We start from the raw sequence: 17,045 nt of genomic DNA, 5'->3' as shown, positions 1-17,045 counted from the left end.
AAAAATATTTTTAGCATATTTTGTCAATTACTTAGAGGCCTTTCCACTTACTGTGATTACTATGTTCTTAACATTCCACTCCTATCCATTAGAATATATATAAATGGGCTAGCATTCCAGCTGAACAGTGTCATTTACAAAAGAAAATAAAATATAACATTGTCGTGTTAAGCTGCAGCAGTATTCATCAAGACTGCACTTAAATAATGTCTGGAAACTGTAAAATAACAGGCCACATTTCTGCCTTACTCAGATTTCTAATATGCTTGAAAAAGTAGCTTTTTCAAAGACTGGTTTTTCAAACCTTCTGGGGAGAATATTTCAGAGCCAGTACTTGTCCTGCTGTTGACTGTGCTTGAACTGCAGACACAGAATCTTAGTCTCAGGATTTTATTTCCACAGCTTTTGCAGATCTGATGAATGAAGTATGCAGAAAGATTGGTAAGCACTTAATTATTTTTTCGAAATAATGACTCATTGTGGCACTCAATGAATGGCAGTATGGCTGCATAAAACCATGTGCTCTTCTTTCAGCTTTATCTGCAACAGACCTGAAAATCCAGAGCACAGCTGAGGGTATCAGACTGTACTCCTATGTTACTTACTATGTAGAAGATTTGAGAGTAGGCTGGGTGCACAAGTAAGTACACAAGAGCTTTGCAAAACCCAGTGCAATTTTGGTTTCATAGATTCAGAATGAACCTGGGTATGCGAGGGAGATGAGGCCCAGGTTTCCCCTCCTCTCTCATGAGTCCTTATCTCATATGAGCTTGTTTCAGTCAATTACATTCACAGGGAATCAGTATGAGCGTCAGATGTGGTGGTTCCAGGCCTCCTGTTGTTTCTCTCATGAAAGACAGTCCTATGCTACAGGATGCCACCAGGATCGTGCTGCTTCAGAGCACTTCCCACCTCCCCAGTGGGAGCTGCATCTTTCCCTGACTCAGTTTTAAGGAGTGATGCAAACATAACCCAAGAGACTATCAGGCTTCAAAAGAGGCCAGCACCACAGGTTCAGAGATACCTGCCCTGGAGGTCTGCTTGTCTAGAAGCCACAATTCAGTGGAACGGGGACAAGCAGGCATATCCTCTTAATGCATGGCTTCATTTTCAGAAGGCAAAGCAAATTCCAGCTTGTGCTTGGGGCAGTGAAATCCAGACAACCCCTCCTGGAAGCACTGCAAATGTAACCAAGACAGACAGAAGAACTGAGATTTTAAAAATGAATTTGAATGCCCAGCTCCCCATAAAATTAATAGCAGTTGCGCATCCAGACCTATGAGACAGCTTTGAGTTCTCAGCCAGCACAAACAGCTTACACTGGAAAACCCAGAGAAGTAAACATGAGAAGTAAACAACTTAGATCACTTCAAATCCATTATTATTGTTCCTGCTGTTTCACTTCCTGTGGACATGGTAGTGGTTAGTCTGTATGATGGAATCTGAATTACTGATCTCTCAATAAAATTATTGTAAATGAGGCACAGAATACCCAGGATGTGCTGTACCAGGCTTGCTGTAATTATTGACACTGATGTTAACCAGCACCCTGTCAGAGAAATGAAAGCCATTTGAGGCCCTCTTGTTTCTTCCCACCATTTTGACCCCGTATCATCCAAAGTCCCAAGTATTTCAAATAAGTGCAAGAGAATATGAAGTATTCTGGTTTTTTTTTCCTCTCTCTTTCTCTCTTTTCTCCATTTCCTTTTTAGAAACTTGTTTCATCTTGAATCATGTCAAATGAATCTAGAATGTTTTATTTTTCCCTCCAGTGCATTCAAAGTTATCAGTTTAAAGATAACAAGGAAATTAGTAGATTATTTGACAAATATATTTTGCCTCATCCAGGGAAATCAACTGCTTAGCTAGGAACCTAAGAAATTGATTTTTGGGGGTGAGGGAGGGAGGGTGTTGGGTTTTTGGGTCTTTTGTTTTGTTTTTTGGTTTTTTAATGGAAGAAGATATGCTTATGTCAAAGTGTGTTTAAATTACAAACATAGCAGAGCATCAGAAATCATTCCAACTGGGCAAACACCATTTATGACAAAAGTGTTTTTTTTTTTTGTAGATACAGCCGTGTATACTTTTGCCCAAGCAGAAATAAACCTATGCTAAAAAGAGAACAGTAACATTTGTGGATGCCTGGGCTACCCTTCAGAGATTTGGCTTTTCAACTTGTACAACCTTTCTATGGCTCAGGTCGCAGACTGAAATGCATTATTTTTCTGCATGCTCTGAGGATAGCTGGACCTTGAACAGGGAAAGGCTGTCACACCAATTCTGCCCAGCTGGCTCACAACTCCAGCAAGGGTTTGACTTCAAAGGTTTCAGAATATGGTGGCATACCATAGCATCTTGGAAATCATTTATTAACTCCAGATGTTCTCAGTGACTCAACAACAGCAAACCCTTTTTATACTCCAGTAAAACCAAAAGGTAACATTGTTCTGTACTTTTCAGCGATACCCAGATTAAGTTCACAGACCGGATGAGGACTGGTGTCACTGGGGAGCAGATCTGGTTGCAGATCAATGAGCCGACTCCACAGGACAAAGGCAGATACATAATGGAACTCTTTGATGGCAACACAACGCACAAAAAGACAGTGGATCTTTCTGGACAAGGTAGGCCATTCCCTCTGCTAACATCATCCCTGTGTGGGCAGTGTGCTGTGGCAGCATGGGAGCATCCACAGCAGGATCTTGCCACAGACCTGCCACCCTTTGGGCTCTGTGTGTGCACCCACCAGTCTGTCATTCTTTGTAGGGACTGTGTCAACAAGCCTGACAGAGTTAAGAAGCATTTTTGGACAATACTCTCTGGCACACAATGTAACTCTTGGGGATGGCACTGTGCGGGATTGGGAGTTGGACTTGATGATCCTTGTGGGTTCCTTCCAACTCAGCTTACTCTGTGATTCTGTGATTTGTTGTCCCCAAACCATGCCATTTGTTTTCCCTATCCTGTGCCCTCAAGTAATAAAATACAAACCGCTTTTTCCTATTCCAAATACCCACTTACAGTCTGCCTACTGAAATACCAGCCCAGTGCCAGTGCTGGCACTGATTGGCAGTTTTGAATGTGAGTTGTAGCACTGAATGCCTTCTTTGTGTCTTTCTTCCAAGGAATATTTGAAGGAGGAAGCAAGGGACGAGTTTGTTCTGATACTTTTTTACCATATTTCTTTGATGGGTGTAATAAAACTCCTTATTCTTCAGAGATGCCAAGACTTCTCATCCGCACAAGGAAGTACTAGGGGAACAATTTGGATTAAATACTGGAAGCTTTTACTCTGAGAGACTTCTCAGATCCTAGAGAACAGATTAACTCCTTCCAAACTGCTCTTTCCATTCCCAGCTCTTCCCATCCCTAAAGCTTCACTTTTTGTTTGCAAGCTCTGTGTGAGGGTGACAACATTGTAATCATCTCCACGCTGCTCCTTTGGTACTCTATCTCCACTTTTTAGGAAAAGATATTTCTTCTTCCCTTTTAAAGCAGGAGAGGCTGATCTCCCCCATGATGGCAGCTTAGCCTGAATTTACAAAGGAGACAACAATTTGTTGTTCGCTTTGCTCGAGGCCATCAGTGTGATGCTTCAAGTAGATGTGAAAAATCCTTGGAAAATCATATCTCTTGTGTTCCATAAACTGGTGGTCTCTGAAGTGGGTATGTGCAAGATGACCCAGTGTGCTTCACTGGGGCAGCAGGAAGAATATACAAGAACTTCACTTGTATACATCTACATAATCTATAAATAAATATATATATAGGGAGCAAATGCTTAAATAATTTTATATAGGGATGTATAATATAAAAAGTTTGGAAGGTCACTGTCATAATCCCTCATTTAGGTCATGCATTGTGCATTTCTTACACTTTTTTGTGAAATTACTTGAGCCTACACTACTTTCTTGCCCTCTGTCTTAAAGCCTGACTTCTGGAAGAAAAAAGTGTGTTTATGCATTCATATGTATATATAACAGCTGCCTTATACCAGATGGCCTTTATCAGTCGAACCATTCAGCATTTTAGTGTTTGTACAGTACACATGCATGCATTTTAAATTTTACATTTTAAATTTATTTATTAATTTTAAATTTAAACTTGTGTGATTATTTATCTCTAAACCTACTTTTTTCCTCTTTATGAAGCCTTTGATGAAGCCTTTGCTGAGTTCCAGAGACTAAAGTAAGTATTATGCCATCTAAATACAGTAATGGCAGCCATAAAATAATAACAGTATTTGTTTGTTTTGTGCTGGAGATAACTTTATCTTATGAAACAAGTCCTAGTCAGACAGAACCCCGTAGGAGTTCTGCATGTGACTTCTTTGGTGCAACTCTTATATAGCAGTCAGGTAGCAAAGAAAAAGCTGTATTGCCAAGCAATCAGAGAGATTTTCCTTAATGGATTAAAAGCAGTTAAAAAGATAATCTATTTTTCAATGACTTTAAGTAAACCTTAACTGAAATTGGACTTTCCCTTTGTTTCTTTCAACTCCAGGCAAGCTGCGATTGCAGAGAAAAGTAAGTAGGCCTTCTTTGACAATGGTTACAAGAAACAGTTTATGAAGCTTTTCTTCCTCTCCAGGAAGGTTGTGTGTTGGGAAAGAGAGGGCATGTAGGCATGTTTATATGCATGTGCTCATCCTAAAACAAATTTGTCCTCACACCAAGGAGAAGTAAGTGACCCATGGTTGATTTAACATTGGTGCACTTTGCAGCTAATCATATTATTCTTATGGGTTAGGTTGATTTTTCTCATCTAAGTTCCTGTTCTCAGTATCAGTTAGCTTTCTCTAAAAATAAACTTTATTGCTGGGATCTCTCATGCATGTTCTCTGCACAAAAGTCTCTTTGTTTTCAAAGATCGAGAAAATAATTTGGCTAGTTTTGAATGCTCTAAAAAGTCAAATGGCTCTGCATTACTTACAGAAACGGGTAAGAAAGCAACAGTAGCTTTTGAATTGCTTAGAATCTTCTCAAACTTTTGCCTGTATGTCAATTCCAGCAGAGTAACTAGAACAGAAGTATGTATTAACTACTTAAAGAGTAATTTATTAGACTTCAATTTGAATTATTAAACTCATTATCCTCCCTACTTACAGAAGAAGCCATGGAAAAATGAATTGTTAAATTAATTTCAAATTACTTTCAGACCTGTGTAAAAATGAGGGCAGAACTGGCATTTGAAAAGTTATTTGAGAAAAATGTGTAGAGAGATAGAGCAGGGCTTGGATACGAACAGTACCCCCACAAGTCCTGGCTAAGACGGCGTAAAGAGGTCAGTGACTGCCCTGACCTTTCATTTCTGACCCTGGACTATCCGTAAGGCGCTGTCATGTTAACTGTCACAACATAGGCTCTTTCCTGGTCTCCTAAGGCTGTTATCTCTGTGCTCCAGAGCACATCTTTTATGGAGCAAACTAGAGGGGAACATTCTGTACAGGCATTTCCTTCCTCTGCCAGGCTCCACCCAGACATGTAACGAACAAAATCTGTATTCCAGGATAAGTGCACTAAAGCCTGCATGTGATTGGCTTATTTGTATTTGTCTAAGATTTCTATGGGACTCTTGAGTTTAAAACTAAATCAATCAGGTATCAGTCTCATTTACACATGGATACACACAAGTGGTGGAACTTCATTGTTGCCACTGAGACTGCAGTCTTTGTATCTAGACTAAAAGCCAATCTCCAGCACTTTACCAGGTGTCATTCATTTTCCTTTGGACACCCAATGTTTTTAGTTTACTGCAGTAAAAATTTTGAGCACCAGATTTCAAAAATGTAAATCTTTTTTGTGCACTCAGAATTAAAACCGAATTGATATCAAAGTCTGCAGGACACTGCACATGTACTCTAATTTCTCTCTATAAGTGATTGACACCAACTATTAACACATTTTTTTCTGTGAAATCGCCATATTTTAAAGTCCAAATGGTGTGCTAAAAATGCTGGCTAGTTCTCTGCTAGCACAGATATCAGAGACAAGTTGTACATAAATAAGACAAAAGGAAAGAACTAGAAGAGAAACACAATCCAGCACACAGTTGATTTTGAGACGCTAAAGAAAATTAATCTTCTTTATTTCCAGATCGTGCACGGGTACTTGGAGGTTTGCCCGATGTTGTCACCATCCAGGAGGGCAAGGTACAGTAAATTAACTGATGCTTTACACAACATCCCAACAGCTTGAATGCCTTTCAATGATGGGAAAACAGTCACCTTTTTTTTTTCTTTTTCTTTTGTTTTTTTTTTTTAAGATGTCATCTTTAAAATCTGCTACATTATTTATTCATCCCCTGCCTTCTGTACATAATTCAATGGACTTGCACAGATGGGTTTATGTATTCAGGGCAGTGTCTTTTCTTAAGAATTAGATAAAAGTGAGATGACAGTGTGAGTTAGGACTAAAACTCCTTATATAACCAGCTCTTTAAAAATTCATGCACAGGTTTCACAGTTAGATTTTTTTCCTTGTAACAGAGCATCAGGAAAGTTTAACTCTTTTTGCACAGGGGAGCCAGTCATTCTATGCCTTCTGCAGTAAACTTCTTTGCAATGTGGCATGGTAATCACACCTGTAGAGGCTGGCTCTTAAATGGTGTAAAAGTAGTAAGCAACAATAACTTAATTCTCATCCAGCCAATAGGAGAAAAAATTCTCTATTTCCTCAGTGTAAAGGAGATGGAAGTCAAAATAAGTCACTGGTGTTACACTGGATTATATTAGGAGAGTTTAGCTGAAAGATTATGGTAAGGCACTCCCAGAGGAACATTGATGCTTGAACACAGAACAGATGACCCAGAAACTGAGTTCTCAGTCTCACAACTTTTTCCCAGCACACTGCTTCTACAACTTGCTTTCCTTAATAGTACTGAGACCAAAAAGTGCCTGCTCTTCACTTCCTGCTGCTCTGCCACAAGCCAGTTCCTCTTCACAGTGTGTTCGAGCAGTGAAATAGGGCATGTGAATGTCACTGAAAACCTGTAATGTGACAACTACAGTAAGGCAGCACCCTCGTATTTCTGGCTTTATCTGTCAGTAGGTCAGCTGGGTTAAAAGAATTTGATTATAAGCTCAGCAGAAGTGTTAAGAATCTAAAATCTTATTCTGAAATGCTTAACAATGTGAGATTAGGCGAACAAGATAGTAGACTGCAGCAGTTCTAGGAAAATCAAGTATGTTGACATTACAAAATAAAATTCTTTAAGAGATTTAGCAGTTTGAGAAATGCTGTAAAGTAAGAAGCACTTGTGAACATTGTAACTATAGATAGAAGACACAAAGGAACAGAATGAATTAGCAGATTCTCAGCTAATCAGTGCTTGTAGGCGAGATTCTCATGATGCTTTGGCAGGGTGTAAACTTGGGTGTAAACTTTTACCAGTTTTAAGCTTTCAGACAAAAGAGAGTTGATATGAAATTGTGTATGAGTTCACTGATACAAAATGTGCAGTGTTTATAAAACGAGTTTGTAAAAATGAGTTGCAAAATCCTACCCAGACACATGTTGTCCTTGACAGCAAGGATATTCGTAACATTTGAATACATGGCTGAAATACTCTCAGAACTCGAGACAAAAGTCCTTGACCTTATGTTTCTTGATTCAGTAGAGGATTGTTTTGAGTAGGACAGAGAGTGATCAGGGAATACAGAGCTGGTTTGGGTGGTGTTGGCTCATCTGTCTGCTGTTTGCATATATGCTGGAGAGAGAAGAATGCAATTCTCTGTTGTGTAACTCATGCAAATTGCACAATCATTGAGGATTTTGTACAACAGCAAATGAGGTAGCAGAGGTCTGGCAAGCTTTGATTGTGAATTCTAGTGCCACCATAACCACAGACTTATATGAACAGATTGGTATCCCGAGACTGAACTTCCAAGCACATGCATATCTCAGATTTAAACTTAACATTGTGACTTTGATGCCATTTATTAGCTTTTTACATGTGAGCTGAAGGGTATGGCTGAGAAGGAATGAACCAGTGTTTACCAAGTGTTAATCAAATAGCATTCCAGATGGCCTAAGAGGCTTCCACTGATAGACATAAATGCTCCTCAGCAGTGTGGTATAATTGGAAAAGGCTAAGTGTCAGTTCACATTAGGGAGGAATCTGACCTGACAGAGAATGCTAGCATAAGTTTTGTGTCCAGCCAGCCAACTTAACCTAAGTGGCTGTTTTAATGAGGGCCTGTAAATTAGTGAAGAGGCTTAGGATTCTGATAGGCACTTTCAGACACAGAAGCAACATGTAACATCCTTCTTCCCACCAACTCACTATTCTACCCTTCTGCCAGGGGTGTAGATCCTCACAGATAGGCTGGAAGAAGGGAGCAGATTTCCTTAACTGAGCTGCTTCAGTCCACTCCCCAAAACATCCATGACTGTGACTGTGCTAATATGAAAGAAGAATGGCAATACTTGAAATACAATGACACATTTCTCTCTGCCACCTCCACCACCCTACTCATGATAATCTGCAGTAAAAGGCAGAAGAGGTAGTGAGGGCCACAGAGGGTCTGGACTTGCAGCTGCTGGTTGCTTCAAGTGGACATGCCTCAGTGCCCTGGGCCCAGGAGTACAAGGCACACTTTTTTTACCATGATGGTATCAGGTTGAACACAGTATTATAATCAAGGGTTTTGGTGAGTAATAAATATGTACATGAGCAAAGACAATCTCTTGGCCAAAGAACAGAAATCTGAAACAGATAGGTGCAGTTATAGTGAGCAATCATTTCTCCTTGGCTATGGAATTACCTTTTCAGAAAACCAGGATCTCACCATCTACACGGTGAATTATAAGACACATCTCTGCACATTAGTAGCTGGAAAATAAATAGAAGGAGTTGGGAACGTCAAGAGAATCACTCATTTCAAACAGGAGCTAGTGATGCAAGGTTAAGGAAAATGTAGCTATTTTAAGGAATTATTTAGAAGAAGAAAAGATTCATCACTGCTGCTTGAATCTCTTTGAATTATGGAATATGGCAGCACTTCAAACACCCCAGCTTTGAATGATGCCACTAATAGAGCTGTGTGGACATGGACATCAGCTCATTAGCACTGTGGTGGAGTGGAAGCTGGAGCCACTTGGTACCAAGTTCTTGCTTGCCTGAGAATCACAAGACAATAATGAAATATTGAGCACCTGAAGGGCCCCATATGCATTGCCTGGCTAAGGCCGAGGGCATTTTTGTATCCAGAGTAATAAGGAACAGGGGGAAAATATAAAACCTCATTTCCCACTTGTTTTTCAAAAAGATGGACTGATATGGCAATTGAAACCACATTCACACCAGTGGGCTATGAGAGAAGGGAGCCAACAGCCCCACGTGGTCACCAGCTGCAGGTGCTGCAGGAAATCAGAGGCCATTTCCACCATGCTGTAACCACCTCTCACTTGGAATCTGCCCTCCTTCAGTACCAAGAATTACATGTTGCTATTAGAAGAAAGACTTCCCCTTCCCTTTTGCTCTCATTTTGGTCCTCAGGTTGGGCACATGGGGATTTTTATTTTGTTCTCAGAGATATCAACATCTCTCACTTTTACAGAGGTGTCAATTTTTCTGTCCATTCATTTCAACAACCTTCCAGGCATCTCTCTTCTGTCCCATCTTTCACTATCACACTACTGGATAAGAAGCAGTGAGTCGGAGGGAAGGTTGGAAGAGATACTTGATTCCAGTCAAGTGAAATATTGTCTACTCCTTATTTATCACTTAGTCCATGCCTAATGAAACACTGAAGACCATTTTATTTGCAGTAGAAGTTCTTCAGTTTCCAGTCCAGTTAGATTCTCCTTTAAATGGCATATATATAAATAAATTCCTTCCTAAATAAAGCTCCAGAGAAAGGCCTATGTACCTCTGAATTGTCATGTGAACTTTTTTCACATTTGAGTCTCTATGTGATACTCACTTTTGCAAACATTTTTGAGAAGACTGACATAGCACTGTGACTGGAGGAGGGCATCATTTACATGTATCAATATCTCCCAAAAATGAATTAGCCGACAAGAAAAAAGGAGGCCTGTCCAAAGTGTGCCCAAGAGACCCACCAGCCTGCTGAAGGTACAAGAAGCTGCCAGTGACCTTTCCAACAAGAAGATTTTCTAATAGTTGAAGATACTTCCTACAGGTTGATGGGACTGAATTCAGTCCTTAGGAACAGTACTAAAGTCAAAGGGAAATACTTATATGAACACTAAAGAATGAGTAAAGCCTGTCTTGATTTCAGTCAAAAAGCGTTTCACAGAAGTGCATAAAACACTTCAAGTCTGTTAGAAGAGCTGTCAGGGCACAGTTTAAAATGAACCCAAAATAAACAAAATATTCCAGGGCCACTATGTTTTTAGTTATCTAAAAAAGCAGCCACACTTTCTTTACTTATAGGATATATATATATATATATATATATATATATATATGTGTGTGTGTGTGTGTGTGTGTGTGTTGAGCTTAATGTGAACAAAATCATCTGACAGTTCATTAAAATCTCATTTCAGGTCTAACACAGAAATGCAGATAATATCTAATTTTATATTAAAAAATATGCATGGAGAAACCTCTGCTAATGATTATGAGAGTAGAGAAGAAGGTCCATAAAATATTGAAAGGTTTTAATGGCATTCTTGAATTAACTGAGTTCCTTCTTTTCCTTTATGATAGAGAAGAGTGACATAAATTATTGATTACTGATGATGGTATGCATCTGTTTACTAAAAGCAGGAAGCTAAATGGGAAGTTGGAATATTTGGAAAGTCAGGCATCAAAAAATACAGCAAATATTTACTGACTCATAATTCCTTTGTATTTTTCTGTAGGCACTTAATCTTTCTTGCACTGTCTGGGGAGATCCCACCCCAGAGGTCTCATGGCTGAAGAATGAAAAATCATTTGTATCAGATGCCAATTGCATCCTGAAGTTTGAATCTGGAAAAAATGTCAGCTTTTCCATTTCTACTGTGTCCACACAAGACTCTGGGAAATACAGCATTGTGGTGAAGAACAAGTACGGTACAGAGACCAGCGACGTCACTGTAAGTGTGTACATACCTGAGGAGGAGAGAGAGTCTGGGCAAGAGAAAAAGCAGTAGGATAAAATGAAAGCGTGAAATTAAGTCTAGAAGACAGAAGAACAGAGGAGATTTTGGATGTTAGGCTGATAGAATCCATGTGTGTAAATGGCTTTCTGCTTTAGCAGGCAGCCTTGGATTTTTCCATTCACTTCACATTTGCTTCTAATACACTTACTTATGCCAGGGAAGATGGCCTTTCCTAAATGTTTTCTTAATGATAACTTCACAGAAACGAACTGTAGCATTTTAAGCAAGGCCAAGTGCATACTGTCTGTAAACACATGCCCACTATTTCACCCTCTTCCTGGAGCATCTGAAAGGAAAGGGTCAAGAATTGTTTCAGTGGAAGCAATTAATGAGGTCGATGGAAAGATCAAAAATGATCGGTGCCTATTCGAGCAGCAGCTGGGATTTGTTCCAGCTTTGGTAAAGCAGCATAAATGGAATGTGTTAGATCACGGAGAAATGAGTGCTGATTTTTGTCTGTGTTAAGGCCCCTTTGTATTGCTGTGTTAGTTTAGTGAGGCCTTAATATGGGTGTCATTTACAGCCCTAAATATTGTTTAATCTGCCCAAACAGGGTAACAGTACTGTAACATAAATGAAAATAAGGCTTAGGAGGCCAGGATAATAATATGTGTGTGTGTGTGTCTGTGAAAGTGTATGAACTCTGCTCTATGTTCACAAATAAACTGAATTCACTTCTTTCCTTCCATCACAAGCTTGTTTCACTGTGTCGTGTTTTATTAGTCACAGCTCATGTAGTTGTGCACAGTACCTTAGTGTCTTAATGCATTCACCATTGTAATTACCTCCAGCTTCCCTTTAGATCCCTGTTAATCTTCACTTTGATGTTTACAACAGAACCACAATGGCATCTCTTCACACCTCTCTGTCCAGACCTTCACTGCCTCACACCTTAAGTCAACAAGGTATTTTTGCAAATTCTGTCACGGGAGTAGTCCTATGCTTTTCAATGCACCTGGGTATGAATTGTGATTTAAGGGTGATATGTAAGTATTTTGTTCAATAGAAAATCAGTTAATTTCATCCAAACTTGACACTGGAGATTCAGAAATAACATATTTTATAAAGATCTCTTAAAGCTACAAAAAGAATTTTCACTGTAACACACACACAAAAAAAAAAAAAGTGTTGCACAAAAGTGTTTCAGAGAAAAAAACATTTGTCCATTTGTCCAGATCTCTGAATGCACTTAACATAGATTAAAAACTCCATGTCTGCTATTTTACAATGCCAGCTGAGGAAAAGCAACAGAACCTGCTGGACATATGTATGATATATACATGTGGTATTATATGTATAGGATGGGATTAGAAGCAGTAGCCAGCCCAATTGCTACTTAGGAGAGCAATGTCCCATGCCAATAAATGTTTCCATTAGTAGTCTCACAACAGCACAATTCTTCACATCAGCGTCTAAAGAACTAACATATATATTTTCAGTCTAAGCATGATCTGTGTGCACCTTTCACGCACTCTCTCTTGTCTTTTCTAGCCACTGTGGCTGCAGAAATAGTGCTGCAGTCACAGGCACTCACTTTGGGGCAGTACTGGCATTTCTGTGAGGATGCCACTACTAAGTGTTGGACAGTTAACACTCATTTAAACCCTTGCCATGTGAGCTTTACTCTCAGCTAATGTTAAAGTGGAAGCAAGAAGGAATTCTTAATGGTTCAGGTAAAAATAGATTCAACACAGTTACCAATGGCAAAAATGTTGATTTTAGCAATTTCTTTTGTTTAAAATCAGTTTCTATAAAGGGCTAACAATTGTTATCCTAATCTTACAAAAACAATTCATATTTGCATCAGTTTTATGAACTACCAAATCATGTTAGCACATGCCTAACTTTAGTGCATGTATCACTAGTTTCAAGGAACATGTTAAGTTTATCTGGTATAAATCTCTTTTTCTTCCAGAACAGATTTCACATTACAGGGAATTTTAACATGAAATTATGTAAAAAACAATGTGGTTTTGGTGTTTCACATAAATAGTGTATGTGTTCATATAGCCTTATCTCCTAAAATATTTCACACTCAAGCATCAAAATTGATGACATTATTGCATTTTTAATGTGTGTGAAATTATATCCTTTAATGAATCAATATCTGTTACCAAAAAAAGTTCAGATTATCTAGTCAGAGCTGCTGAGTAAAACAGACCAAGTAACAAGGCTTAACTTTTAAATTTCAAAATATAATCATGACAAGATCTGTAATTTGAGATAGAGCAAGCTCCCTGAGTTTAAAGGACCTATGCAAAATTATGTTATAACTTTGCTTAGTAGGACATGAAGCCAATTCAAAGATTATATGCAGGTCGCTCCATCTTTGTCCCATGACCTACAACATACAAATAACAGAGACGCAGCTCTTCCATCCTCCAGAGTGCAAACAAGAATATGAGCAGCTCTTTGCAACAACTGAAGTTTATTACTCAGTATTAATTTTAATAATGATTGCATTACTACTTTATTTCCAAAAATCTGTCCTCCTGCCTCCCTCCTTTTGGCAGAACAGCCAGGGAATACAAGTGGGTCACCTCCCAGGTAACAGGCTGGATTATATTTTGCTTTGCTTTGGCAGATGTATGTGTCCCTGAAAGAGTAATAAGTTCCTTCGAAAGGTGTTGCTTCCAGGGATTCTGTTATGGTGATTTCAGGTTGAATTTGTGAAGCATTCACATGTCTCGCTTGTGCACGTTCTGTTCTTGCTTTGCTTCAGGTGATTGTGATGCCTGTGTCAGGGCAGACTGACACAGTCCAAGGACACAATCAAAACAATAAAACTGTATCTAAAAAGAAAAAAGCAATGACAGCAAGCAAACAGAAAGAGGGGGGAAAGAAAGGTAAGAGTGCCTTTACTTTTAGAGTCGTCTATTATAATAAAAAAATTGTTAAATTGTTACAGAGTTAATTGTCTGTGCCAATCAATATTTCATAGGTCCCAATCAATCAAGCATACAGTGCATATGCTCTTAATCAACAACAGATCCAAAGTATGAATTACCAGGTTAGGCCTAAGTGAAAGAGACTTAAATCAATATTTTCAAATCACCTTTTCTACTTCCACTGCAAGTTGTCACCTTGACTAACCTGGCTGATGGAAGTTTTTTTAAGTCATAATAAATACTTCTATATTTCTGAATGCAGAGGAAAGACTTTGTAAGCATGTATACATACACAGATGGTGTTATTTTCCAAAGTGAGATTCATTTCAGCAGCTAGATATTTGATATTTCACTAAAAATAAGTCCTTGCTGATTCAGGGACCCTAAATGCCTAAGTCTTTTAGAAAACCCTGATTGTTTAGCCACTACTTGAGATTAATCAATTATTCTCTCCTAGTTTTATGTCCGTATTGAATGGTAAAGTTGGAGTCTCATTTAGAGGAAGGGTAGAAAATTAAAAGCTCTCTGGTGATTCAGCGTTCTCATGTATTACTTGTATATTATTTTACTGTTTTAGACTCTAACTATAGAAGTGCTATTTGGACAATGATTTATTCTTCACAATTACATCTCTCTCATACAGAGCATTTTAACTCCAAATCAGTCTTAAATTCTGACAATATCAGAAGAACATTTATTTTTCATATTTTTGCCTAAGTATTTTTTCTTTGTATACAGGGTGTATGCATGTTATATAATTTCTGACAGAATATTTTATACTTTTATACCCCCACACACCTTTTTGCTCCTAAGGCAAGAACAAATATTTTACAGCATTTCCTTCCTCTCTTGCAATACTGGTATGGTAGACTTTTCTAAACAATCCTGTAAATTAGGTGACTTAAGCAGGAAACAGTTATTTCTGTACCTGTAAATGTTTTCCAGTATCTACCTCTAAATAATTTTAATTAGAGACATAAAGACTTGAGCTTGGTTTTGGTTCCATAAGAAGTAGTAATGCTATGTGTGATACTGAATCTCTTTATATGGCTAGGGAAAGAGGAAAAGAACATGAAAAGGTTTAATGTGAAAGAATAATGTGAAAGAAATGTTGCTGAGCACAGTAAATATTGTTACCTAGGATTACTCAGAAATTTTGTTACTTCTCCTAAATCAGATTTTATTAAGACACACGGAGAAGAAATTACTGCTACAGAAGAGACACCTGATCCAAATGAAATACCTCCTTTGGAAGCAGAAAAGGATACAAAAAGCAACCAGCAAGCAGCAAAGAAGACTGCTGGAAAGGCAGGAGTAGCAGAAAAAGTTCCTCAACCCACAGAAAGTTCAGATAGGCAGGGAAAGAAGCCATTGGAAAAAGCAGCCTTGGGTAAACCCCACTGAACCTCAATGAAGAATGTGATCCTGTCCTCAACAGGATAATAAGTTCAACCTGAGATTTCATGAGTGGTATCTTAACCATAATATTTTAACACACAAGTTTATTAATAGGTTTTTTTGTGTAATATTTTTAATATTTCCTAACTTTAAATCTAAATGCATAGTAGATGGGCACTTCTGTTTCAGTACCACATAACTGCACTGAAGAAATGTCTAAATATCTGAATAATGATACATGTACTGTCAATGTGAATTTAATTACTAAAAAATGCCCATTATAAACAGAGTTCATTAGAGCAAATCCTGTCTAGAACTGACATATTTACTACAGTGTAAAGGAATGTTGGTATCAGTTACACAGATGTGTTAATAAATATTTATAGGCCATCACAGCTTGAGGCAGATGCTGCTTACTTTTTCAAGAAAATTATATATACGGGCCTCTTCATGCCATGTGGGTTCTACTTTTCCCCATGACCAGTCTGGCCACTGTGGAAGATCTCCAGAAGCAGAACCATCTCCTATGGATGCAGGGGGGGCATAAGTCATTTTCTTTTGATCCAAGTTTCTTTCATACAAACCTTTTTCATAAGGTGGATCAGGACCACATCTGGCCATTTCTTATCACCAAGACTCACATGACTGCTTTCCAATCCTCTCCACTTCATTAATTCCCTTAAAGACTTCATGAGTTACTGTGGATAAAGCATTAGCCCACGAAGTATCAGCTGCCCCCTAAATGCTAATTTACCTCCATAATTTTTGCAACAGCATTCAGAGTTCTGCTCTTTTTCCTCAGTGGCTCAGCCCAAGACTATCCTTTAATCCACTCACTACCATCAAAGCCACTGGTTTCTCATAAAACAGTGTAGCTTCATGGTCATGTAAGTAAGGAATAAATGAAAGGCAAGAATCTGTGCATTAAATCATTGCTGTGCTCATTCATGTTCATTACTGTGTTCATTCACATGTTTATGTGCTGAGGATATAGGAAAATATGACTCATTTGCAAATGCTTAGATACCATGAAAAAAGCAGAATTCAAGCTGAAAATAAAACCAATAAAAATAAAGGTCAGAATTTATTTTGTTTCTACACAACCTAAGTTCAACTTTAAAGTAACCAGAAGTTATAAAACACAAGAAATGAAAATAAAATATTTTAATGACTAGGAAAATATTCATATTGCTTTCAACTCTAAGGAGGCTCAATCATATTATATTGCCTTTTTCCAGATGGATTATTGATGGAAGGTCACTGAATTCCACTGGTATTTCTAGGTGCTGGATCTATTGCTAATGTAGAAATACTGAAAACACAAGAAATACCAGTTTCTAATCCATCCTTACAGAACTGTTAGCATAAGAAAACAAAGAGTCTCAATAGCACAGAAGTCAAGACACTGATATCCCAGATGAGAAGAAATTAATTTCTTTCTAGTAGAATTCCAATAGGATTCTATTCAACACTTTTTAAAACAAATTGAAATTTTCTGGCTGGGTGAAATACTGGATAGAACACTTATATGTAGGCAAGTAGAGTAATAATGTTCCTGTAAATAATGTAAAGGGTTTAAATAACTTGGATGGTCCATAGTGAGTGACAGAAGGACGTAGGATGCAACAGAGAAAAAAATTGTAGAAAT

The 17,045-nt window shown here is 38.2% G+C and overlaps 1 protein-coding gene across 7 annotated transcripts in view; it reads left to right on the top strand.

Annotated features, from left to right (window-relative positions):
* Nucleotides 1-16,484, top strand: part of MYOM1 (myomesin 1) — a 69,428-nt gene extending 52,944 nt beyond the window's left edge. For 3 of the 7 annotated variants that reach the window (XM_068191363.1, XM_068191353.1, XM_068191317.1), the window contains 9 exons: nucleotides 403-441; nucleotides 535-640; nucleotides 2,461-2,624; nucleotides 4,152-4,188; nucleotides 4,504-4,526; nucleotides 6,096-6,151; nucleotides 10,830-11,045; nucleotides 13,834-13,957; nucleotides 15,177-16,484. In XM_068191363.1, the coding sequence (XP_068047464.1) occupies nucleotides 403-441; nucleotides 535-640; nucleotides 2,461-2,624; nucleotides 4,152-4,188; nucleotides 4,504-4,526; nucleotides 6,096-6,151; nucleotides 10,830-11,045; nucleotides 13,834-13,957; nucleotides 15,177-15,403 (992 nt within the window). In that variant the 3' untranslated portion in view covers nucleotides 15,404-16,484. Of the gene's footprint in view, nucleotides 1-402; nucleotides 442-534; nucleotides 641-2,460; nucleotides 2,625-4,151; nucleotides 4,189-4,503; nucleotides 4,527-6,095; nucleotides 6,152-10,829; nucleotides 11,806-11,902; nucleotides 12,017-13,833; nucleotides 13,958-15,176 lie in introns of those variants that run through there. The other 4 variants (XM_068191343.1, XM_068191369.1, XR_010999421.1 and 1 more) reach the window with 3 other exon arrangements.
* The last annotated feature ends 561 nt before the right edge of the window (nucleotides 16,485-17,045 follow it).

Source organism: Anomalospiza imberbis, chromosome 1, assembly GCF_031753505.1.
Source record: "Anomalospiza imberbis isolate Cuckoo-Finch-1a 21T00152 chromosome 1, ASM3175350v1, whole genome shotgun sequence".
In the NCBI taxonomy this organism is placed as follows: Eukaryota; Metazoa; Chordata; class Aves; order Passeriformes; family Viduidae; genus Anomalospiza; species Anomalospiza imberbis.
The sequence above is the reverse complement of the archived record's forward strand: the minus strand, read 5'-3'. Positions and strand labels throughout refer to the sequence as shown.